At 36.8% G+C, this 25,797-nt stretch overlaps 1 protein-coding gene across 1 annotated transcript; it reads right to left on the reverse strand.

Moving 5' to 3' along the window:
- Positions 1–9,850: 9,850 nt before the first annotated feature.
- On the reverse strand, positions 9,851–25,565 carry LOC130909854 (transmembrane protein 238-like). The gene is made up of 2 exons (XM_057826768.1): positions 24,928–25,565; positions 9,851–10,107 (listed from the first exon to the last, which is right to left on the reverse strand). The coding sequence occupies exons 1-2, from the start codon at positions 25,453–25,455 to the stop codon at positions 10,093–10,095; spliced, it is 543 nt and encodes a 180-aa protein (XP_057682751.1). The 5' UTR covers positions 25,456–25,565; the 3' UTR covers positions 9,851–10,092.
- Positions 25,566–25,797: the final 232 nt, after the last annotated feature.

A 25,797-nucleotide genomic window follows, 5' to 3' on the forward strand; every position in this document is an offset into this window, starting at 1 on the left:
ACAATATACTGCATATACATAGGGACATCAATAAAAAGTAAAAAGTTGAGTCAAGTGAGGGATGCAGGGTGCTGGAGACTATTCTAGCTGACGAAAAGCAGGACGCAGGGTACACCCAGTGAAGTGTTTACCAGCCAATCAAAGGGCAAACAAGCATACACATTTACATCAACAGGCAATTTAGAGCATTCAATTAATCTACCATGTATATTTCTTGGATTTGGGAGGAAACCGAAGTACTTAGACAAAACCAAGCAGGCACGACGAGAACATCCAAACTCCACATAGGAAGTTCCGGAGCCTGGTTTTGAACCCTTGATCTCAGATGTGTGAGGCGACTTATAACCAGCAATGGATGGATACAGTGGATTGTCGATAATTTACTTCCAAAGTTGCTATACTGAACATTAGGAGTGGCAATCTGAGAGTACCTCACGATACGATTTGCGATCTAACGATATGGCGAGAAAACAATTATCGATAGATGGATCAGGAAATCATTCTAGGATATTCTACAAAATGAATACAACAAAAAGCAAGCTCTTTTCATCCTTTTGCTGTGAATAGGAATGAGTTTATCACAAGTAGACATCCAATCTGTTTGAAATTGGAGGGTGGCAACGAATGAATATCTGTTCACTCACTGCCATCCCTCCCACTTCAACTGGAGTGGACGTCTATGGCTGTCCATGGCAGCCAATGCAAGGCAATGAGTTATTTCTTGGGGCATTTCATGTAATTTCCTGTTGATTTTCAGTCACACCAAAATCTTCCAATAGAATTGTGTCTACGTTAGCTCACTGGCTGCCATTGACGGCGCTTGACATCCAATTTATTTTGACTGGATTGGACGTCTATCGCCGTCAATGGCACTGAAACCTTTTTGACATATTGTCACACTCTGACTTAAAATGTACTCATTTAAACTGAAGCTAGGTTCAGACCATAGGCGGATTTTAAGGGGGGGCCAGGCCTCCCCTGGTGGCCTAAAAGTGTCATTACATGTAATTGCCTTTCCTATATGTACAGATATATAAATGCTGTAAAGCAATAAAACTGCAACAAAAATGAATTAAATGAACAAAAACACATTTTTATAACGAGTCGAAATTATTTTTCGAGCACCTTAGTCATTTGCTTTGCATATAATAATAATAATAATAATTCAAAAAAAAAAAAATATATATATATATATGTATATATTAGAGAAAAAAAATTTTAAATGTTTTTTTTCTTTGATTAGAATTTTTTTTTTGATTGAACTTTTTTGGGGTTTGAATGATTTAGACACAAATGTCCTAATCACATAATATTATATCAAATATTTTTTCGCATTCAAAAACCTTTTTCTATGATTGAAATTTTTGTTTTGATTGAAGAGATTTTTCTTTTGAAAATCTATATATTTTTGAAGCAACTTATTTTTTGATTGAATAATAGAGAAAAATGTCCTAGCCAAAATGTGGCCCAAACACAAATCAACATTACTTCAATCGAAAAGTTGCTTCAAAAAAAAAAAAAAAAAAAAAAAAAAAAAGAATCAAGGAAAAATAGCTTTCAAATGCATTTTTTGGGAGTTTCAAATTTATTTTTGGATTCAAACACATTTTTTTTGATTGAAGAGACTTTTTTTGGTTGAAAATATATATTTTGATTGAAGCAACTATTTTTTTTTAATTGAAACAACTTTTTTGATTGAATAATAAAGACACAAATCTACCTCCATATGGCTCCGCCAAGGGAATAAAATTTATGACTGGGGTAACTACATTGGCACGACACCGGCGGCCGAACCAAATTCAATGGATGACGATCTTGGCTAAAAGTATTGCTTAAGCAGCCTGATTTAGAATTCCCCTCAAGAACGATGGGAAACAAAAAAAACGCTCATTGTCAACTTATTATTTAAAGTATTCTTGTAAATTAATTTTATTGCTGACACTGCGTTTTGGGGTCATCAACATGTTGTGCCCCCCCTACCCCAAAAGTCAAACTCTTGCGAGCGGGCTTACACTCATAAGGGACTCGCACGATTACTGATTTCTAGATCACAGAGCTGATTTGTGTACAATCCACCCATCCCAATCACTTAGCTTATAGACTCCCCCACACCCCTTCCCTTCTTTCCCTGGTCAACAGGCCTCCCACATTGTGTTAACCGGAAATAAATCTAGCTGACGATAGCACCAACATATTCATAGTTAGTGTAGGCGTTCACTGTATTTCTTGTTGTTTGCGTTTCTTTACTTTCTTGTGTTTTTCTTTTCTTCTGTTCTCCCATAACCCCTTCCTGTTCGCTGCTTTGTCATTATAAATGAGATATGTTGAATGATCACAATGGGAGTATGTCATACTCTCAATGTGAAACATTAAAACTATTCAGACCAACCAGACACTTAGACTTCCATTCGCCGTATCAAACAGCTAAAAAGGACATGTTTGAATTAAAAAAAAAAAAAAAAAAAAAAGCAACGGACAGTGCGTTCATGCTTGAAGCATTACATATAAACTTTAAATTAGGGCTGTCAAACGATTAAGATTAAAATTATAGTTTAATTAAATTTAAAAATTAATTAATCATTATTAATCGCAATTCAAACCATCTATAAAATATGCCATATTTTTCTGTAAATTATTGTTGGAACTTGGAAAAAAAAAAAAAAAAAAAGCAACGGACAGTGCGTTCATGCTTGAAGCATTACATATAAACTTTAAATTAGGGCTGTCAAACGATTAAGATTAAAATGATAGCTTAATTAAATTTAAAAATTAATTAATCATAATTAATCGCAATTCAAACCATCTATAAAATATGCCATATTTTTCTGTAAATTATTGTTGGAACTTGGAATGGAAAGATAAGACACAAGACGGATATATACATTCAACATACGGTACATAAGTACTATATTTGTTTATTATAACAATAAATCAACAAGATGGCATTAACATTATTAACATTCTCTTAAATCGATCCATGGATAGAGAGACTTGTAGTTCTTAAAAGATAAATGTTAGTACAAGTTATAGAAAGTTTATATTAAAACCCCTCTTAATGTTTTCGTTTTATTAAAATTTGTCAAATTTTCAAATCAAAAAATAAACTAGTAGCTCGCCATTGTTGATGTCAATAATTACACCATGCTCACTCATGGTACTAACCCATAAAATCAGTTGGACCCAAACACCAGCAGAGGGCGCCAAACACCAAAAAACAAGTAACAAGCGGACATTACACTGTACTGTCATTTTAGTCTGTTTGAGCGGGGAATGTGCGTTAATTGCGTCAAATATTTTAACGTAATTAAAAACAATTAATTACCGCCTGTTAATGCGATAATTTTTACAGCCCTACTTTAAATATAAGACTAAATGGGGATTATTTATGTCTGTTAGTTGTGTCCTCTTTCGGAAAATCAAAATATGATCACTGTAGAATGACATGCAGCCAGCATGTGGTCATTTGTTTTGATGCTTCCGCGCATGGGTAATGCTTGGACGGGCTCGATAGGCAAAGGCAGTCTGAATGGGCACGCCAAAAAAACATGACAAAAAAATCGGAATTGTGCATTAAGACCTGCGGTCTGATTCTGAACCAAGTCTAATAGAACTGAAAACATCACAGCATTAATGGAGAATTCTTCAGTTCTACTGACCTTTTACTTCACTGTTACAGTGTGGTGAATTTTGTCACAAAAATGTCAAACAATTCAGAGGGGGGGGGGGGGGGGGGGTGTTACTGTACTAACATGCCATCTCGAATTCAATCATTGTCTCCATTGTCACTATGGTGTCAAGTCAAACAGTATCATGTTCAGTTGACCCAGATGGGTGTGTTTGCGTGTGTGTGGACAGTAGGCTGGAATGACAACATGAGGTGTGAGGCGGAAATTTAAACCCATGGAGAGCGCACGGCAATGAGTTTCTGACACCTCTGACACCCATGTCTATTTATTCACCCTTGTGATGTTGAGTTCTATGAATTAATAATGTACATTTGACATGATTCCAAATGGCATGAGGCATTATGAACTATCATATTAGTTTACGTAGCCCCCTGCCAAAATTGTGTTGAAGTTGTCCGATATTATCAAGTGGCCGATAAAAGCATTTTAAAATTATATCGGATAATATCGACATCGGCTTTTCATTATTGGTTTTGGCCAAATAATGTAGAAGCCTTCTGCCTTTGTACATGGGCTGGTCACAGCTTAGCATAGCAGTTATGCTTATTGACCTGTAGATGTCTCCAAACGAAGGTGCTTGGGATTTGTTATGTGAGAAGACATGGTGCAAAAATTAAATGAACAATAAATGATTGAAAAATAATGAATATGTTAAGTCCATGACCGCATATTGCTTTGAGATCAGTCGAATATATGTTTAAAAGTCGTTATTGGACAACTCTAGTTGTAGCTGTTTGCTACAGTAGTATGAAAAAGTATCTGAACTTTTTGGAATTTCTCACATTTCTGCAAAAAAATCACCACCAAATGTGATCTGATCTTTGCCAAAATCACACAGACATAAACACAGTGTCTGCTTTAACGAAAACCACCCAAACTTTTATAGGTTTTCATATTTTAAAGAGGATAGCATGCAAACAATGACAGAAGGGGGAAAATAAGTAAGAGAACCCTCTGCCTAAGGAGACTTGGGCCATGTCCACACGTAGCAGGCTTTTTTTTTTTTTTTTAAACGAGGATTCTGCCCTAATACGTCGGGGGAAAATAATTGCGTCCACACGTGCACGTTTGTGTAGAAAAAAAAAAAAAAAAAAAAACTTCCACAGCCAACCGCTTTCATTCATTTTTAAGTACATTCAAAACAATAAAATAATTGTCCAAAATACCAATTATTCAATAAGAAGCACAGCAAGACTTTGTAAAAAAAAAAAAAATGGAAGCAAAAAAGCGCCTATTTAATATACTCCAAATGTAAAAATTGGTCTCGTGTGACGTGAGGACAAAATTTGCCTCAGCCAGTGACGTAAATCTTCGGTTATCAGTGTCCACATGATGGAGCCACAAACGCAGAATTCGCAAATCTTCACCTTCTCCGTCGTTTTTAAGAACCGTGGTTTAAATCTGCGTGCACGTGTGGATGATAGGTCAAACCGTAGAAAAATACCTTCTTTTTGCCAAATACCCTGCTACGTGTGGACATGGCCTTAAATAGCAATTGAAACCAATTTTTACCAAACATTTCAAGTCAAGAGTGTGCCCAATGACTGATGAGTGGTTTAAAGCTTCCCTGCCCACTATAAAAAACACACCTGTTAAGAATTGTCTTGATGAGAAGCATTGTCTAATGTGCTTCACGGCTCGGTCAAAACAGCTGTCTGAAGACCTGCGATCAAGGATTGTTGATTTGTATAAAGCAGGGAAAGAATACAAAACCATCATTAAAAGTCTGCATGTTCATCAATCAACAGTCAGAGAAATTGTCGACAAATTTAGAGTTTGGCAATGTTGCTTTTCTCCCAAGGAGTGGCCGTCCACCAAAGATGACGCCAAGAGTTCAGCGCAGAATACTCAGAGATGTAAAAAAGAACCCTAGTGTGTCTGCTAAACTGGCACAGTTCAATATCTCTGTGCACACGTCAATTATATGTAAAACTATCGCAAAGAAGGGTGTTCATGGGAAGACTCCACGTAGGAAGCCATTGCTGTCTAAAAAAATGTTGTTGCTCGTTTAATGTTCGCAAAAAGGCAATTGGACACTCCACAGAAGTTTTGACAAAATATATTGTGGATTGATGACACCAAAGTTGAATTGTTTGGAAGTAACACACAACGTCATATGTGGAGGAAAAATGGAACAGCTCATCAACGTCAACACCTCATCCCCACCGTGAAACATGGTGGAGGGAACATCATGATTTGGGGCTGTTTTGCTACCTCAGGGCCTGGACAACTTGCAATCATTAATGGAAGAATTAATTCAAAGGTTTATAAGGATTATTTGCAGGAAAACCTGAGGTTGTCTGTCAGACAGGTGAAGCTAAAAAGAGGATGGATGGTGCAACACGACAATTTTCTAAAATGAAGAAGTAAATCAACTTCAGAAGATGTTTCAGAAGAACAAAATACATGTTCTGGTGTGGCCAAGTCAAAGTCCAGACTGGAACCCCATTGAGATGCTGTGGCATGACCTAAAGACAGTGATTCATGCCAGACATCACATGATTGTGACTGAACTACAGCAGTTTTATAGAGAATAATGGGCCAGGATTAGCCCTGATCAATGTGCCATACTGATCTGCACCTACATGAAGCATCTGCTTGAAGATATTGCTGGCAAAGGGGGGGCCACAAAATATTAAATGTGATGGTTCACATACTTACCCCCCCCTTCTGTCATTGTTTGCATACTATCCTCATTGAAATTTGAAAACCTATAAATGTTCGGGTGGTTTCAGTTAAAGCAGACTGTTTTTTTTTCCATCTGTGTGATTTTGACAAAGATTAGATCACATTTGATGGTGATTTTATGCAGAAATGTGAGAAATTCCAAAAGGTTCAGATACTTTTTCATATCACTGTATCTAGTGAAAGCTCCTATATTGGGTGGTATTGTTACTGTTAATCTAAAAGATTACATCAGTTTAAATATAAACCATACTGTCAACAGGGCGTGTGCACTTGGAAACCAGCTGTCCCACATATTTCTTGGAAAAACTGTACTTGAGTAAGGTGCTCCACAAACTATTAATAGAAAAAAATAGTCTTAAACCTTGGACTTTGTATTTTATGTCTTTATGATTACCGATAGCGTTCATCCCCTTCCAGACATCAATTCAGACTAGCATTCCCCGCCCGAGTAACAAATAAACCCTGTTGAACTGGTTTCTAATGAATGGGTTAAGCGACCACTGCTCAGATTTCACAACATAAAAACAAATCTAGCTTGAAATCAATAGAAACAGACTAAACTGCTTTAACTGAAGATTGAATGAGATTCGGCAAAAAAAGATGGCACATAAATGAGAGTCATTCGCATTATCATGACAAGGCAGTTTGAACTGTTATGTCGAAGGTTGTTTTTATTTGAAGACCGCTTTGGTTTCACTTTCAAGCCACATATGAGAAGACGGCTAGCAGGAAAAATGGCAGGTCGCTGCCAAAATAAGGGTGTAATTCAGTCAAGTGGACTATGTTTTGTACATAAACAAAGTTGACACTTTTCCAGTTGACCTTTACTACTCCTGGATATAGTGCCAAGTGAAAACCGAAGAAAGTATTTGCCTTTCTCTGAGTGCTACTCACTAAACTCAATTGACAGTTATGGCTGAATGCATTTTATTAATTTTTTGTGCTTGCTTTAATGATGGTGCTCTTTTTAAAACATTTTTTTGTCCTTTCTCAAATCAATTAGCCCTTAAAGGCCGACGATCACGCCGGCGTGATCTGAAGACGCAGCTTCTTTATTAAAGAAGAAAAAAAAAAAAAAAGCAAAAATTGGCTCAAAGCTTTAAGGGTTAATATTAGGGCTGTCAAACGATTAAAATTTGTAATCGAGTTAATTACAGCTTAAAAATTAATTAATCTTAATTAATCGCAATTCAAACCATCTATAAAATATGCCATATTTTTCTGTACATTATATATATATTCTGTAAAATAATTTGTTGGAATGGAAAGATAAGACACAAGATGGATATATACATTCAACATACGGTACATAAGGACTGTAGTGGGCATTTCACTCTACTGTCATTTAAATCTGTCTATGCTGTCCTCACTCCGAAGCGTCTACTTTTTCCAAAGCTAGACAGCTAGTGAACGACGCTTTAATAATAAGACTTCTTCCTTTTTCATCTGATTTATTCATAAAATGGCCTCAAACCACTGTCCTCTTTAGACTGTAGTGAAACTACAAAAAACAGTACACAAGCATTGCATTAGCAACAACGTTAGCTTAGCGCGCGATACAGGTTCACTAAACATAAACAAAAAGCGTCTCATACAAAAAATATAACATTTCGCTTACTAACATAATATGTACATTCTTTACAACAATCATACTTACGGACAAATCTTGTCCAAGGATCATATAAGCACAACATTACAACGTAGGTGTCAGCCCGAGACGTCGTGCAGCCATATTGAACTGGCAAGAAAGCAATAAACCATGTCGCGAAGCGACCACAAGAGTTCGCTGTTAGACAGCACAAAAAAACCTTGCTGTAAAACTTACCAAAAGGCAGAATACTGTCTGAGCGGGACATGTGCGTTAATTGCGTCAAATATTTTAACGTGATTAATTTAAAAAATTAATTACCGCGCGTTAACGCGATAATTTTGACAGCCCTAGTTAATATGGTAGTTTTTTTTGTCACATATACTCCCACTACTATTCATTTAAAACAGTGGTGTCCAAACTTTTTGCAAAGGGGGCCAGATTTGGTGTCGTAAAAATGTGGGGGGCCGACCTTGGCTAACGTTTTTTACGTAGAACAATTAGGGCTGTCAAAATTATTGCGTCAACGGGAGTTAATTACATTTTTTAAAATTAATCACATTAAAATATTTGACGCATTTAACGCATATGCCCCGCTCAAACAGTAACACACTTGTTACTTGTGTTATTTTGGTGTTTTTCCGCCCTCTGCTGGCGCTTGGGTGCGACTGATTTTATGGGTTTCAGGCTTCAGCACCATAATTATTATCGACATCAACAATGGCGAGCTACTAGTTTATTTTTTGATTGAAAATTTTACAAACTTTATTAAAACGAAAACATTAAGAGGGGTTTTAAAATAAAATTTCTATAACTTGTACTAACATTTATCTTTTAAGAACTACAAGTCTTTCTATCCATGGATCGCTTTAGGAGAATGTTAATAATGTTAATGCCATCTTGTTGATTTGTTAAAATGAACAAATACAGGACTTATGTAGAGTATGTTGAATATATATATCCGTCTTGTGTCTTATCTTTCCATTCCAACAATAATTTACAGAAAAATATGGCATATTTTAGAGATGGTTTGAATTGCGATTAATTACGATTAATTAAATTTTAAGCTGTGATTAACTAGATTAAAAATTTTAATCGTTTGACAGCCCTAAGAACAATATATTTAAGCAAATTTTAGCAAGCCATTCTGTGTGTCACATTTGCTTTTTTTTTTTTTTTTTTTAAATCAATAATTTCAACAATCTCACAACTTGCCTTTGTGGCGTTCTCTTTCGACTCTCGGGCTCTTGCGAAATACTACTGTGAAATAAACTAGCTTCAAGTTGCTTAAATTTCTCACAACGTACTGTATCTTCCCTGTAATCTTGTCGCACATGTCAGCGTGTGTTGTTTGGTAATATCGCCTCACATTGAACTCTTTAAAAACAGTGACTGTCTCTTTGCAAATGAGGCGGACACAGTTGTTGCGTATTTTAGTGAAGAAATAGTCCAATTTCCACCTATCCTTGAAGCGTCGGCCGTCACAGTCAACTTTATTTTCTTGTTGAATGTCGTCATTTTAGAAAATTGGGAGTAAAGGGTCACATGGGGTAAATTTTGCTTAGAGTGCTGCTGCCTTTTAGTGGGTAAATGATGAGTAGCATTTAGTGTGTAAGCTACTTCATATGCTGGTAGCAGTACTGCTGACCAATTTATTAAGTCTGTGTGCGGGCCAGACGTTATTGATTTTAGGACAGATGCTGGGGGCCGGATGAAATTTGACCACGGGCCGCATTTGGCCCCCGGGCCGGACTTTGGACATTTAAAACATTTACCACAAAAATATTTTAAAAAATCATTTTGTGTTCGACAAACTAGATAAGAACACTGTTTCTTCAAAAATGCATTCGTCATCTAACACAAATTTGCAAACACAACAACGAGTATGTACAACTGGTACCAGCTTTATTCCTTGAAAAATATTTTTTTCTCTCCATAAATCATCACATAAAAAATATGAATTTGCTATTTACATATTAAAAGATGTTCTCCTGTGTGCAGTCTTCCTTCCTTGAAGGCTTGTCCCTGATTGAGAAAGCTTAAAAAAATAAATAAAAGTCACACTAGTTTTTTTTACTTCAAGGTTTTCAATCTTTTGACGGCTTTTGAAAAGCAGCACCTATTCATCCTTCAAGGAAATCCGACCTGTGAAGAAAGAAAAGCAGTATCGTCAGTGGCTACCATACAGCTAAAAATTATCACAACAAAAAGACAAAGACGTCATACCCAAACACCAACAATTGTGAAGCTTTTGAAGAATTTTTATGATTACATCATTGAGTGAATCATCACCGAAAACATTTTTTCACCTTCTAAGATCAGCATTTATTTGCTGAAGTGTAAAATAAGATGTTTGCTTGGCAAGCTGGTGCCACCACATTGCAATGGTTTAATGTATCCTTCAACTGTCTCTCCACATACTGCATTACCAGTAAAGCAATGTAGGTGGCGATTATTTCAATGATTGATTAGTCTATTTTTTTTTTTATCAATGCTGGTGCAGAAAATGCACGTAAAAATACATTTCAATTATTACATCTCAGAAAATTTGCAAAAATGTGTATGATTTTCCAGATTTGAAACAGATGTGTGTAAACTAGGGCTGTCAAACGATTAAAATTTTTAATCGAGTTAATTACAGCTTAAAAATTAATTAATCGTAATTAATCGCAATTAATCGCAATTCAAACCATCTATAAAATATGCCATATTTTTCTGTAAATTATATATATATTCTGTAAAATAAATTGTTGGAATGGAAAGATAAGACACAAGATGGATATATACATTCAACATACGGTACATAAGGACTGTAGTGGGCATTTCACTCTACTGTCATTTAAATCTGTCTATGCTGTCCTCACTCCGAAGCGTCTACTTTTTCCAAAGCTAGACAGCTAGTGAACGACGCCTTAATAATCAGACTTCTTCCTTTTTCATCTGATTTATTAATAAAATAGCCTCAAACCATTGTCCTCTTTAGACTGTCATAAAACTACAAAAAAAAAAAAAAAAAGTACACAAGCATTGCATTGGTAACAACGTTAGCTTAGCACGCTATACAGGTTCACTAAACATAAACAAAAAGCGTCTCATACAAAAAATAGACTTACTAACATAATATGTACATTCTATACAACAACCATACTTACGGACAAATCTTGTCCAAGGATCATATAAGCACAACATTACAACGTAGGCGTCAGCCCGAGACGTCGTGCTGCCATATTGAACTGGCAAGAAAAAAATAAACCATGTCGCAAAGCGACCACAAGAGTTCGCTGTTAGACAGCGCAAAAAGCCTTGCTGTAAAACTTACCAAAAGGCAGAATACTGTCTGAGCGGGACATGTGCGTTAATTACGTCAAATATTTTAACGTGATTAATTTAAAAAATTAATTACCGCGCGTTAACGCGATAATTTTGACAGCCCTAGTGTAAACGTCTAATTTTTACAAAAAGCAAATGCAGTAGTTCATGTTTTCATTTCATGTTTGTCAATGTCCAATTTTGAAAAAAAAAAACAAAGCAAATCTGAGAGCTTTCGAGAGTTAAACAATTTTATATAAGGCTCTTTAAAATAAACTGCTGTATTTTAAGCCAAAATAACTGTTGTGTTTGATAGAGCAATATGTCTATATGCTGCCATAGCAGATTCATGGTGCACTAAGCCTCAGAAATATTTTTAGTTTGTCCGTTTTACCCTGAAAGCCCCCGTTTACAGACATTGCGCAACCGCTTTTGTTTCAACCGGGCCATAAAAAGAAGGTAAGTAATTATATTTATTATTCATAACGCCTACAATTTTTAGCTTAGAATCATTAATTGATGTCTAAATTTTAGTTTAAAAAAAAAAACGACTTAAAAAAATTATTCATTCGCATTTTTTGAACTTTAAAACGAATCACATTACAATGAAAAATTTGGCGTCTGTAAAAAGAGTCACGGATATCTACCTCATAACTATCGCTTAATTGTATTTTTTTGTTACTGTCGCTTTTCCCCCTATATGTTAGATGATAAAAGGGTAACTATATGAAAAAGAAAATCTCAACCACTCCTTGGTGTCTGTGATTTCTGCATCGCGACCCTTGTTATATGACCATGTTTCACCCATAAAGTTAATAAAAAATCCGGTTGTGGCCATTCACAGCTGTCTTGACACTCGGTGATACATGCTACATGAAGTTTTTGGATCGAAACAAGGTAAGTACGCGATAATACTGCGTTAAAATCGTGGCGTCTTTAATTCTGCTCTCGTGTGCTCTCGCCTCCAATTAGGGTTTTGCAGTTTAAAAAAATTTTTTTTTTAAATGCCTTCTTGTTCAAAATTTTTGTACCCCCAGAAAATTGAGATTTTAAGCTTTCCAATGATTTATCACACATGCATTTCGGACAATTTTTAAAGTTGGCCAAAATTGAGGGCCTCGCAGCGGAACTTCAAGTCGCCTGAGTGTTTTCCGCCATAAACATTGTCTTGTTCTCGAGTATACTTTTAATAACGAGACATATACACACTAAGGGTGTGACAAAATATCAAAATGGTGTAATGACATGATTAGACATGTGCCCATTACTGGTTTACCGTATGTAAAGGTCAAGGTTTCAAAACCGCAAAAAAATTTCCGTCACAAGAGTCCCCAAGGTATTAGCTATTTTTTGTGTCGCAAAAATGCATGGAGAAATCCCTCGCTTGCAGCTGCAAGGCTCAACACTCCCCCACCGGTTGTTGCTCAGTGTCAGTGAGTCAGCTGTGCTACACGATTGCTGGAGGTGGTGAAACTCCTGTACTTTTTCCCCCCATTAAAGAAAACGAAATCGCTGGTATGGGAATACTTCGGTTACAGAAAAGTTACAGACGGCCGCGGCTTAGATGAGGAGGGCCAACAAACATGTTTGCAGAGGGTGGCTGCCGAGGAGGCAATACCTCCAATATGATTTTGCATTTGTACAAAATTAAAGGTTAGTAAACACTCGGCATGTGCTGGTTACCGGTTTCAAGGTTTACCGTGGTATGAAAACATCACGGTTTCAAAAACACAAAAAAAATCTGTCATACCTTAGTACGGTATTAGCTATTTTTTATATCCAAAAAATACAGCAAGAAATCCGTGGCTTGGAGCAGCAACGCTCACCCCTCCCACTGCGGTTGTTGCTCTGTCCTGTGTCTTTCGGTGACACTACTCGGTTGCTGTGCTTACAGTGGACACAATGGCTGAAGGTGGTGAAACTACACCTGAGCTTTCCCCCCCTCAAAAAAGACAAAGCCGCTAGTAAGGGAGTACTTCAGCTAGCAAAGACACAGACATCCGCGACTTAGAGGAGAAAGGACAGCAGGACCTCCAACATGATTTTGCATTTACATGACCATCATCCGTCACTTAAAACAAAATTTAAGGTAAGTAAACGCTGTTGTGAACGTTTCCCACCAGCTACGAGAGTTCACTCCAGCGTGTTTAGTGTGTTTAATGATGGTAAAACAAATACTTTAACGTAAGCTTGTTAACGAGGCAGATAACGCGGCTAGTTAGCACGCCAAGACGGCTAACTAGTTTCCTCTCTACCATTAGCCTACTTTTGTAAAGACCTTATGTGTTGAGAGAGGGTGTGTGTGTATGTGTGTGTATATATTGTGTAAATAATGATACAAGTCATACACACACGCTTTGTCTTTCACTTATTTTCTATGTAGAACTGCGCTTTCATTTTGCTCGCATCGTTATCTTCGGTTTTATGTTTCCGGGCGGGTCTATAGTTGGCTCTTACAGGCAGTGCAGAAGTGAATATGTGTACGTGAATGCATTGAATGTGAGCATATCTGATCGGAGCCCGTCTGGTGGTCAACATATTCGAGTCAACCGGTCAATAGTAGAATTCTTCTACAACGAAAATAGCTTAGTTGTCGATTAATTAATGCCTACATAATGTAATTAACAGGCCGAGGGGTAACAGAATAAGTGACAAGTATACAGTATCTTTCAGTTCAATTCAGGTTAGGTTTCACCAGCTGCATGTCATCTCGGGCTCGACTTCTGCAGTAGTGTAATGTTAAAAAAAACTTGATAATCTATTGTCACAGCTATATTTGGTTAAGGCCTCCTGCAGGTTAAATCTTGTGGACAAAGCGAGATTGTGGCCCAAAGCAAGCTAATCAAGCTTGCTTACTCTGTGTGACGGACGACTAGGGCAGCTCTTTTGGCACTAAAGGATGTACAGTTTATGCAGAGTGACACTCACGGGCTTACACCTTAATCCTCTAAAGTCACAGATACTGACAATGAACTTCATGGTGAAGTAGGAGACCTTGTGTTCGGCAATTAGAATGTGGAAAGCGACAAAGACGAGCATATCAAGTACTGAAAATGATTAAAATTGATATAGTGGCAGAAGGAGATGACACGTATGTGATTTTATTAGGTGTGTGATAGGGTTGTTCCGATCATGTTTTTTTTGCAAACGATCTGATCCCGATCATTTTAGTTTGAGTATCTCCCAATCCCGAGATTTCCTGATCCGATTGCTTTTTTTTGCTCCCGATTCAATTCCAATCATTCCCGATAATTTTTCCCGATCATATACATTTTGGCAATGCATTAAGAAAAAAACCCAAAAAAACTGACGAATATATACATTCAACATACTGTATTTGTTTATCATGACAATAAATCCTCAAGATGGCATTTACATTATTAACATTCTTTCTGTGAGAGGTATCCACGGATAGAAAGACTTGTGACTTTGTATATTGTGACTAAATTTTGCCATCGAGTGTATTTGTTGAGCTTTCAGTAAATGATACTGTAGTCATGCCCAAATGCTTGATGGGAAGTGGAACCATGACTGTGCGTAGTGCTACCAATTGATATATCTTCTCTGCGTTGGGAAACAACATAAGGTGTTAAGAAAGATCAATTGCTACCTTGCTTCCCCACATTGCTTCCCATTATATTTCTAATCGTAGGGAGAGGGATTGTAAGGCTTTAGCCAATTAAAAAAAGCCTCCAAAGGCTGCCAAAATTCACTCTACTCATATTAAGCTGCCATTTATCTCTCTATATAAGTAAAATGGCGCCATTACAGATTGAGCGCGACAATGCGTGAGTGGGTCGTGCAGCGCATGCATCAATTGCGTTAAATATTTTAACGTGAAAAATTTTTAAAAAAGAAAAAAAAATACCGCCTTTATCGGGATAAATTTGATTACCCTACCTTAAGCCTAAACTAAAGACTGGATGAGTGTAACATATTATGTCTGTAACGTTAAATCAAATTAGATTAAAAAAAAAAAAAATATATATATATATATATATATATTTAAAAAAGGCATGGCAGATATTTTTTTGCCGATTCCGATACTTTGAAAATGACATGATCGGACTCGATCTCTAGTGTGTGACAATATATCGAAAAGGTGATATATCGCCAAACCTAACCCTAACCTTCGCCATACTAACCCAAAAAGTTATTGATATGCTCCCACCAAGATTCAATATATTGTTTTAAAAAAGGTGTCACTGTTGTGTGACTCAGCAATTCAGCACTAAATTGTTCCTCGTTTTTGCTTCGTCATGTTTTCAGCATTTATCTTCAAATATTTTCCATGTATTTGAAAAGAAAACACCCTCTCCACATCCGCCTACTTACGATGTTGCATCAGGGGCAAGTCAGGGTTCATTATCTTCATAGTTTGCATAGTCACAACGGCTCAAGATCAACCCTTCTAACTCGAGTTGTCCGATAATGGACTTTTTAACAGATATCTCGATTGTGTCCAACTCAAAGTGCACAAGTGCAATAAATGCATTTAAAACTGAATTAAAGCACCTGAGCTTAGCCTCAAACGGTATAAAAAAAAAAATAAGCAAATGAGGATCCAAGTACAACAAAACAACCATTGGCGAACTTGCATAGCAAAAGTCTGCTAGCTTAAATGCTATAATATACTAACATCAATCGTCAAATCTTTCAAACACATATTCCCACAAGAACTGCTAAATATACTTTAAATAATGAATGCATAAATAAACACATTAGCTCAAACTAAAACATACCTTATGTTGGTCATAACAGGGAGTTGCTGGATTCAACCGTTAGATGAGTTATGGGATATGAGTTGAGAAAGAATGTTGATGATATGAGTCATACACACATGCTTTTTGTGGAAAATAATTCAATTATTTTTGTTCTGATGTTAATAATGTTGAGCTGTAGCTGTGGGTTTCAGCTCACCTAAAGGACTGTATTTATTTTGATTTTATTTAGAATTAGGGCTGTCAAAATTATCGCGTTAACGGGCTGTAATTATTTTTTTCTAATTAATCACGTTAAAATATTTGACGCAATTAACGCATATGCCCCGCTCAGACAGATTTAAATGACAGTACAGTGAAATGCCCACTTGTTAATTGTGTTTTATGGAGTTTTGCCGTCCTCTGCTGGCGCTTGGGTGTGACTGATTTTATCGGCTTCAGCACCCATGACCATTGTGTAAGAAATTATTGACATCAACGATGGCGGGCTACTAGTTTTTTTTTGTTGTTGTTGAAAATTTTACAAATTTTATTAAAACGAAAACATTAAGAGGGGTTTTAATATAAAATTTCTATAACTTGTACTAACATTTATCTTTTAAGAACTACAAGTCTTTCTATCCATGGATCGGTTTAACAGAATGTTAATAATGTTAATGCCATCTTGTTATAATAAACAAATACAGTCCTTATGTGCCGTATGTTTAATGTACATATCCATCTTGTCTTATCTTTCCTAACATCCTAACATTTCCATTCCAACAATAATTTACAGAAAAATATGGCATATTTTATAGATGGTTTGAATTGCGATTAATTGAGATTAATTACGATTAATTAATTTTTAAGCTGTAATTAACTCGATTAAAAATTTTAATCGTTTGACAGCCCTATTTAGAATATTATGGTATTTCTTTATTTTAACTTTACATCATACTTACAGTGGGGCAAATAAGTATTTAGTCAACCACCAATTGTGCAAGTTCTCCTACTTGAAAAGATTAGAGAGGCCTGTAATTGTCAACATGAGTAAACCTCAACCATGAGAGACAGAATGTGAAAAAAAAAAAACAACAGAAAATCACATTGTTTGATTTTTAAAGAATTGATTTCCAAATTAGAGTGGAAAATAAGTATTTGGTCACCTACAAACAGGCAAGATTTCTGGCTGTCAAAGAGGTCTAACTTCTTCTAACGAGGTCTAACGAGGCTCCACTCGTCACCTGTATTAATGCCACCTGTTTTAACTCATTATCGGTATAAAAGACACCTGTCCAAAACCTGTCACACTCCAAACTCCACTATGGCCAAGACCAAAGAGCTGTCGAAGGACACCAGAGACAAAATTCTAGACCTGCACCAGGCTGGGAAGACTGAATCTGCAATAGCTAAAACGCTTAGTGTAAAGAAATCAACTGTGGGAGCAATTATTAGAAAATGGAAGACATACAAGACCACTGATAATATCCCTCGATCTGGTGCTCCATGCAAGATCTCACCGCGTGGCGTCAAAATGATAACAAGAACAGTGAGCAAAAATCCAGGAACCACACGGGGGGACCTAGTGAATGACCTACAGAGAGCTGGGACCACAGTAACAAAGGCTACTATCAGTAACACAATCCGCCGCCAGGGACTCAAATCCTGCACTGCCAGACGTGTCCCCGAAGTCAGTCCACGTCTGCGATTCGCTAGAGAGCATTTGGATGATCCAGAAGAGGAATGTGAGAATGTGTTATGGTCAGATGAAACCATAATAGAACTTTTTGGTAGAAACACAGGTTCTCGTTTTTGGAGGAGAAAGAATACTGAATTGCATCCGAAGAACACCATACCCACTGTGAAGCATGGGGGTGGAAACATCATGCTTTGGGGCTGTTTTTCTGCAATGGAACCAGGACGACTGATCTGTGTAAAGGAAAGAATGAATGGGGCCATGCATCGAGAGATTTTGAGTGAAAATCTCCTTCCCTCAGCAAGGGCATTGAAGATGAGACGTGGCTGGGTCTTTTAGCATGACAATGATCCCAAACACACAGCCAGGGCAACAAAGGAGTGGCTTCGTAAGAAGCATTTCAAGGTCCTGGAGTGGCCTAGCCAGTCCCAAGATCTCAACCCTAAAGAAAATCTATGGAGGGAGTTAAAAGTCCGCGTTACCCAACGACAGCCCCAAAACATCACTGCTCTAGAGGAGATTTGCATGGAGGAATGGGCCAAAATACCAGCAACAGTGTGTGAAAAGCTTGTGAAGAGTTACAGAAAACGTTTGGCCTCCGTTATTGCCAACATAGGGTACATAACAAAGTATTGAGATGAACTTTAGGTATTGAGCAAATACTTATTTTCCTCCATGATTTGCAAATAAATTCTTTAAAAATCAAACAATTTGATTTTCTGGGTTTTTTCCACATTCTGTCTCGAATGGTTGAGGTTTACCCATATTGACAATTACAGTCCTCTCTAATATTTCAAGTGGGAGAACTTGCACAATTAGTGGTTGACTAAATACTTATTTGCCCCACTGTATGTTCCAATTTGTTGATATGTTTCGAAAAATAAAAATCCTGTTTGAAAGTGTTTTTTTAAAATCCAGATATCTCAAAGTAACACATTTTAGAGCTGTAATTGCAACACCATGAAACCGTGATATTTTGGCTAAAGGTTATCATACTATTAGAATCTCATACTGGTACATGCCTGGTCTGATGGGGGGCCAACTTCACCTGTCTTGTGGAAAACCTTTCACGACGGCCACTCTGTCCTGTAAATGAGGCAATCTTTGTGCGGAGAGATTTTATATGATAATAGGTAATGCCTCAAACCTCCTCGTCTGTTTAGAAATGGCTTTAGCAAGATTTCAGGGTGCAGTGTTTGTTACTCTCACTGCACCGTTTCCCACAGTACATATCTCACCATCATAAGAACTTGGCTAAGGCACATTTAAATTTACTAACTGGAACTAGTGTGTGGTGTGAATGTGCGTCAGGCATACTTATGAGAAAGGAGACCTTATGTATCTTCTTTCCTGTCCCCTTTACCATCCATTCCCATTCAGTGGATCAATAAAAAAAACACTGAGCTCCATTAAAATGTAATTGTGCCTTTTGGGCCGAAGCCTTTCAGGCTTTCCACCTGATTACAAGTTGGCTGAAATAAAACAAAACAGTGACGATGAGCAGAATCTGTGCGGTTCATTTGTTGCTATACTTTGAAAGTGGCTTTCCGGGATCTTTTCATATGTGCAGATGCGAGAAAATACTGTGTAATATGGCAGTTAGCAAGAGGTATATTGGGCATCTACCAACCTCTAAAAGGTTAGAAGTAGGGCTGGTGATAAAAGCATTCAGAAAAATGATTTTTTGGACAATATCAACATTGGTTTTCATCATCGGTTTTGGTACAATATGTTTATTGAACTGCTGTCATTCCCACGTAGTGCCTGCCTGTGTTTCTGGTGTTTTGATGCTCTGTGTTGGCGCTTAGGTTTAATAGTTTAAAAAATGTCCAGCTCGGTCTGCAATGATAAATCGATTAAGTCAAGTAATTCGATTAGAAAAAAAGCTTCGAATCAAATTTTGCTGCTTTGAGGATTCGTTTAATTGGTGACGTACTGTTTTGTTTTGAAAGTGTTGCATTTAGTTTTATTGCTTTGGATGGATACACTGCCCTCTATTGGCTACAGTGAATATGTCATAACTCATCTAACGGTTGAATCCAGCAGCTCCCTGTTAAGACCAACATAAGGTATGTTTTTGTTTGAGCTAATGTGTTTATGTATGCATTCGTTATTTAGTTTAGAAGTATATTTAGCAGTTTTTTCGTGGGAATGTGTTTGAATGATTTGTGAAGAGCTTTGTAAAAAAAAAAAAAAAAAAAAAAAAAAAAAAAAAGATTAATCAATTTACTCGAGTAATTCGATAAGTAAAAAAGCTTCGGATCAAATTTTTGTGCTTCGAGGATTTGTTTAATTAGTGGCGTAATGGTTTGTTTTGAAAGTGTTGCACTTAGTTTTATTGATTTGGATAGATACAGTGCCATCTATTGGCTACAGTGAATATGCCATAACTCATCTAACGGTTGAATCCAGCAGCTCTCTGTTAAGACAAACATGAGGTATGTTTTTGTTTGAGCTAATTTTTTTATGCATTCATTATTTAGTTTAAAGTATATTTAGCAGTTTTTTGTGGGAATATGTGTTTGAACGATTTGACGATTGACATTAACATATTACAGCATTTAAGCTAGCAGACTTTTGCTCTGCAAGTTAGCCAGTGGTTCTTTTGTTGTACTTGGATCCTCATTTGTCTATTTCTTTATACCGTTTGAAGCTAAGCTCAGGTAATTCAGTTTTAAAAGCACTTATTCCACTTATGCACTTTGAGTTGGACAATATCGCGATATCTGTTAAAAAGTCATTATCAGACAACTCGAGTTAGAAGGGTTGATCTTGAGCCGTTGTGACTATGCAGACTATGAAGATAATCAACCCTGACTTGCCCCTGATGCAACATCGTAAGTAGGCGGACGTGGAGAGGGTGTTTTCTTTTCAAATACATGGAAAATTCACAATTCTTAATCAAAATAGGGGGGCTGGTTGACCTCAGATTGACCTATATAAGAATTTTAAATATCTTAAACGATAACAGCACAAACGTAGCACAAATGATTGACATAATTTTTCTATAAATTTGCGTCTGATGGGGGGCTAACATCAAGAAGGTGACAGGTGAACAAAAACAGAACCTTACTGTTTACCACCCCGAGGGGACACCCCCACCCCATAGGGCTTTTTTATCAAAATTGTGATTGTATCCTTCAAAGAACACCTTCACTTCCAAGGAAAAAAACTTAATGAATGGACTTCAAGTAAACAGTTTTTAAATTTTAGGGGTCATATGAAGTGAACAGTATGAAAGCAGTACCTTTGAAGGTACTAATTTGTGCCAGCCTAGAATGGTATAATCATGACATAATTATTCATGATATTATTGTAACACACCAATGACAGTGAATTTTATGGCTAAGGGTAAAATGACGACTGTTTTCCAGAGGCCATGGACTGCATTGCAAGTGTCATTTAATGGCTGACAATAAAGTGAGTTGTTTCATGATTATGAGTAGTCAGAAGCAGATTAAATTGGTGGCAGTCAACAACTAACTGCACGGAAATCAGGCCAATATTTAGAATACGTGACTCATAATTAAAATGGTTTTCAGTCTTCAACAGGTCTACATTTTAAGTAGGTCAGACATGTTTTTATAGGTACAGTGGTATGAAAAAGTATCAGAACATTTTGGAATTTCTCAAATTTCTGATCTTTGTAAAAAATCGCACAGATGAAAAAACAGTCTCCTTTAACTAAAACATATATAGGTTTTCATATTATATTAAGGATAGTATGCAAACAATGACTGAAGGGGGAAAATAAGTAAGTGAACCATCACATTTATTATTTTGTGCCCCCCCTTGGCAGCAATAACTTCAACCAGACGCTTCATGTAGCTGCAAATCAATCTGGCATATCGATCAGGACTAATCTTGGCCCATTCTTCTCGACAAAACTGCTGTAGTTCAGTCAGATTCCTGGGATGTCTGGCATGAATCGATCTTTAGGTCATGCCATATCATCTCAATGGGGTTCAAGTCTGGACTTTGACTTGGCCACCCCAGAACATGTATTTTGTTCTGAAACCATTCTGAAGTTGATTTACTTCTGTGTTTTGGATCATTTTCTTGCTGCAGCATCCATCCTCTTTTTAGCTTCAACGGTCTGACGGATGGCTTCAGGTTTTCCTGCAAAAAATCCTGATTAACTTTTAAATTCATTCTCCCATTAATGATTGCAAGTTGTCCAGGCCCTGAGGAAGCAAAACAGTCCCAAATCACGATCCCTCCCTCCACCATGCTTCACAGTGGGGATGAGGTTGGTGAGCTGTTCCATTTTTCCTCCACACATGACGTTGTGTGTTACTCCCAAACAATTCAACTTTGGTTTCATCAGCCCACAAAATATTTTGCCAAAACTTGTGTGGAGTGTCCAAGTGCCTTTTTGCGAACATTAAACTCGCAATGTTTTTTGTGGACAGCAGTGGTTTCCTACGTGGAGTCTTACCATGAACACCATTCTTGGCCATAGTTTTACATGTAATTGATGTGTGCACAGAGATATTGGACTGTGCCAGTGATTTCTGTAAATCTTTAGCAGAAACACTAGGCTTTTTTACATCTCTGAGTATTCTGCGCTGAACTTTTGGCCTCATCTTTGGTGGACGGCTACTCCTTGGGAGAGAAGCAACAGTGTCAAACTCTCTCCATTTGTAGACAACTTCTCTGACTGTCGATTGATGAACATCCAGACCTTTAGGGATGGTTTTGTATCCTTTCCCAGCTTTATACAAATGAACTATTCTTGAAAGCAGGTCTTCAGACAGCTCTTTTGATCGAGCCATGATCCACATCAAACAATGCTTCTCATCAAGACAATTCTTACCAGGTGTTGTTTTATAGTTGGCAGGGCAGCTTTAAACCACTCATCAGTGATTGGGCACACACCTGACTTAAATTGTTTGGTAAAAATAAGTTTCAATTGCTCTTTAAGTCTACTTAGGCAGAGGGTTGACTTACTTATTTTTCCCCCTTCTGTCATTCTTTGCATGCTATCCTCATTAAAATATGAAAACCGATAAATGTTTGGTTGGTTTTAGTTAAAGCAGACACTGTTTTGATATCTGTGTGATTTTGACAAAGATCAGATCACATTTGATGGTGATTTATGCAGAAATATGAGAAATTCCAACAGGTTCTGATACTTTTTCATACCACTGTATGTCTGAACTTTTTGGAAAAAATGTCAATGGATGAAGTTTCACTAATGACTCTAAACAAAAGAATGTTTAGGGATGCAAAAGAAGAGGTGGTTAGTTGAACACCTTAGCCACCATTGGATTTATATTGCGTCAACTTTCAGGCTTGTTAGGTTACGAGACATTACTGGCTAGATACATAACATTTTATTCCATTTTTGCAGGATTGGTTTGCACTGGTGAATAGGGTTGGAAACCTCTGGGTAGTTTACGATACGATTTGTCATACAAGCCTCACGATAAGGATCTCACGATATGGCGATATAACAGTTATCGATACATGGGTCAGGAAATCATTTTACAAAACAACTAAGAAACAGAAAACAGGTGACCTGTAAATGCCCACAACACATGCTTTGGTTTCATTGCCATTGCCATACACGAGCACCTTAGAGAGTCATTTGCTTTGCATATAATTTTTATATTATATATATTAGAGAAAAAAATATTTAAAAAAAATTTTTTTTTTTCTTTGAGTGAAAATATATATTTTTTTGATTGAAGCAACTTTTTGGGGGATTGAATGATTTAGACACAAATGTCCTTATCATAATATAGCCCAAACACAAAGAGGATTGCTTCAATCAAAATAAAAAATTTGGTGTTCAAATGCAAATTTTTCAATCTCAAATATTTTTTCACATTCAAAAACTTTTTTCTATGATTGAATTTTTTTTTTTTTTTTTTTGATTGAAGTGAAATTTGAAATTTTCTTTTTGAAAATCTATATATTTTTTAAAACAACTTATTTTTTTGGATTGAGTAATAAAGAGAAAAATGTCTTAGTCAAAATGTGGCCCAAACACAAATCAATCAAAAAAAAAAAATAAAATAAAAAACTTGACTTCAACCCCCCCCCCCCCCCCAAAAAAAAAAAAAAAAAAAAAAAAAAAAAAAATCATAATAATTGAAGCGACTTTTTTTTTGGTTGAAAATATATATTTTGATTGAAGCAACTTTTTTTGATTGAATAATACAGACACAAATCTACCTCCATATGGTTCCACCCAGGGGATATAATTTTTGACTGGGGTAACTACATTGGCACGACACCGGCAGGTTTACCAAATTCAATGGATGATTTAGAATTCCCCTCAAGAATGATGGGAAACAAAAAACATTCATTGTCAACTTATTATTTTAAATATTCTTGTAAGTTAATTTTATTGCTGACACTGCGTTTTGGGGGTCATCAACATGTTGTGCCCCCCCCCCCGCCCCAAAAATCAAACTCCGCCTTGTAGTACTTGTACTTGTAATGTTTGACTTATAATTAGGGCTGTCAAAATTATCGCGTTAATGAGCGGTAATTAATTTTTAAAAATTAATCCCGTTAAAATATTTGACGCAATTAACGCACAAATGCCCCGTTCAAACAGATTAAAATGAGAGCACAGTGAAAGGTGTACTTGTTGTGTTTTTCGGAGTTTTGCCGCCCTCTGCTGGCGCTTGGGTGTGACTGATTTTATAGGCTTCAGCACCCATGAGCATTGTGTAAGTAATTATTGACATCAACAAAAGTGGGCTACTAGTTTATTTTTTGATTGAAAATTTTACAAATTTTATTAAAACGAAAACATGAAGAGGGGTTTTTAATATAAAATTTCTATAACTTGTACTAACATTTATCTTTTAAGAACTACAAGTCTTTCTATCCATGGATCGCTTTAACAGAATGTTAATAATGGTAATGCCATCTTGTTGATTTATTGTTATAATAAAGAAATACAGTACTTATTTACCGTATGTTGAATGTATATATCCATCGTGTCTTATCTTTCCATTCCAACAATAATTTACAGAAAAATATGGCATATATTATAGATGGTTTGAATTGCGATTAATTAATTCTTAAGCTGTAATTAACTCGATTAAAAATTTTAATCGTTTGACACCCCTACTTATAATACTAAACTGCTTTTTAACCTAGTTGGGGAAGAGAGACTGGATGAGAGCAGTCGTTGACAGCAGCTTCTGCGTGTTTAATGGATGTATGTATTTGATAAACGGCATTACAGTAACTATACTGCTGGAGGAGGAAAAAAAAATACATAATAAACTTTATACATACCTTCTCCAAGTAGAGCGACTTCTCGGATTTGTTCTCTGCAACGTGCAGATTCAGATCTGAGCTCTTCACTTCCCCCAACTCCACGTTTTTCCCATTTTGGTTGCACTCAGCCCATCCATCAAAACCCTTGTTGTCGTGACCTGCTGTCAAATCCCAAGTAATCCGAGTGGGGACATCACGAGGCGCGGTTCCGTTCATCTCTTTGGCTAAATTCTTCTTCTCCAGAGACTTCATGGCGCTTCTGGAGAACCTTTCAGACAACTTTCTCGCCCATTGCGTCAAACTGATGTCCAGAGAGTTTCTCCTGTGATCATATAGTCGGACGTTTCCAGAATACCACAAAGCCCACCACACCAAACTTAGGAAAATGACAATGGAACCCGTGTAGATAAGAAAATCTCCGTAGAAGCGACCGTCCACTTTGAGATTGCCAAAAATCCCCACCAGAAGTACAACTAGACCAGCGACATCAAAAAGAATGGCGAGGAAGAACACAACGGCGCATTTGCCAACACGGCTGGCAGCCATGACGGCAGAGGGCCAGATGCGAGGCCTGCCGACTGTTTCACTTGTTCTTCTGGAGACACATGTGGGCGACTTTTCACCTGCTCCGTGTTCGGCTCACCTGTGAGCAAGCCCCACCTTTTTACGTCACTATAAGCAGTGGGCTCGTTGACCCTTTGGCTGTGTTGCGTTCAGGGACATTGCGTGAGCAACACAAATGGTCAAGTACTTAAAACGGTACTGCTCTTTTACCGTGTAGGATTGCAACGTGCAATTTGACAACTCCCAGTGTTATATATTTCTATTTCTCTCTTTGAAATTGCAACAACAAAAAACTGATAATAAACTTATATGATTTTACAGTGT

Source organism: Corythoichthys intestinalis, chromosome 21, assembly GCF_030265065.1.
Source record: "Corythoichthys intestinalis isolate RoL2023-P3 chromosome 21, ASM3026506v1, whole genome shotgun sequence".
In the NCBI taxonomy this organism is placed as follows: domain Eukaryota; kingdom Metazoa; phylum Chordata; class Actinopteri; order Syngnathiformes; family Syngnathidae; genus Corythoichthys; species Corythoichthys intestinalis.

Excerpts from the sequence above, each read along its gene's own strand:
- LOC130909854 (XM_057826768.1), bottom strand. The coding sequence starts at position 25,455 with ATGGCTGCCAGCCGTGTTGGCAAATGCGCCGTTGTGTTCTTCCTCGCC.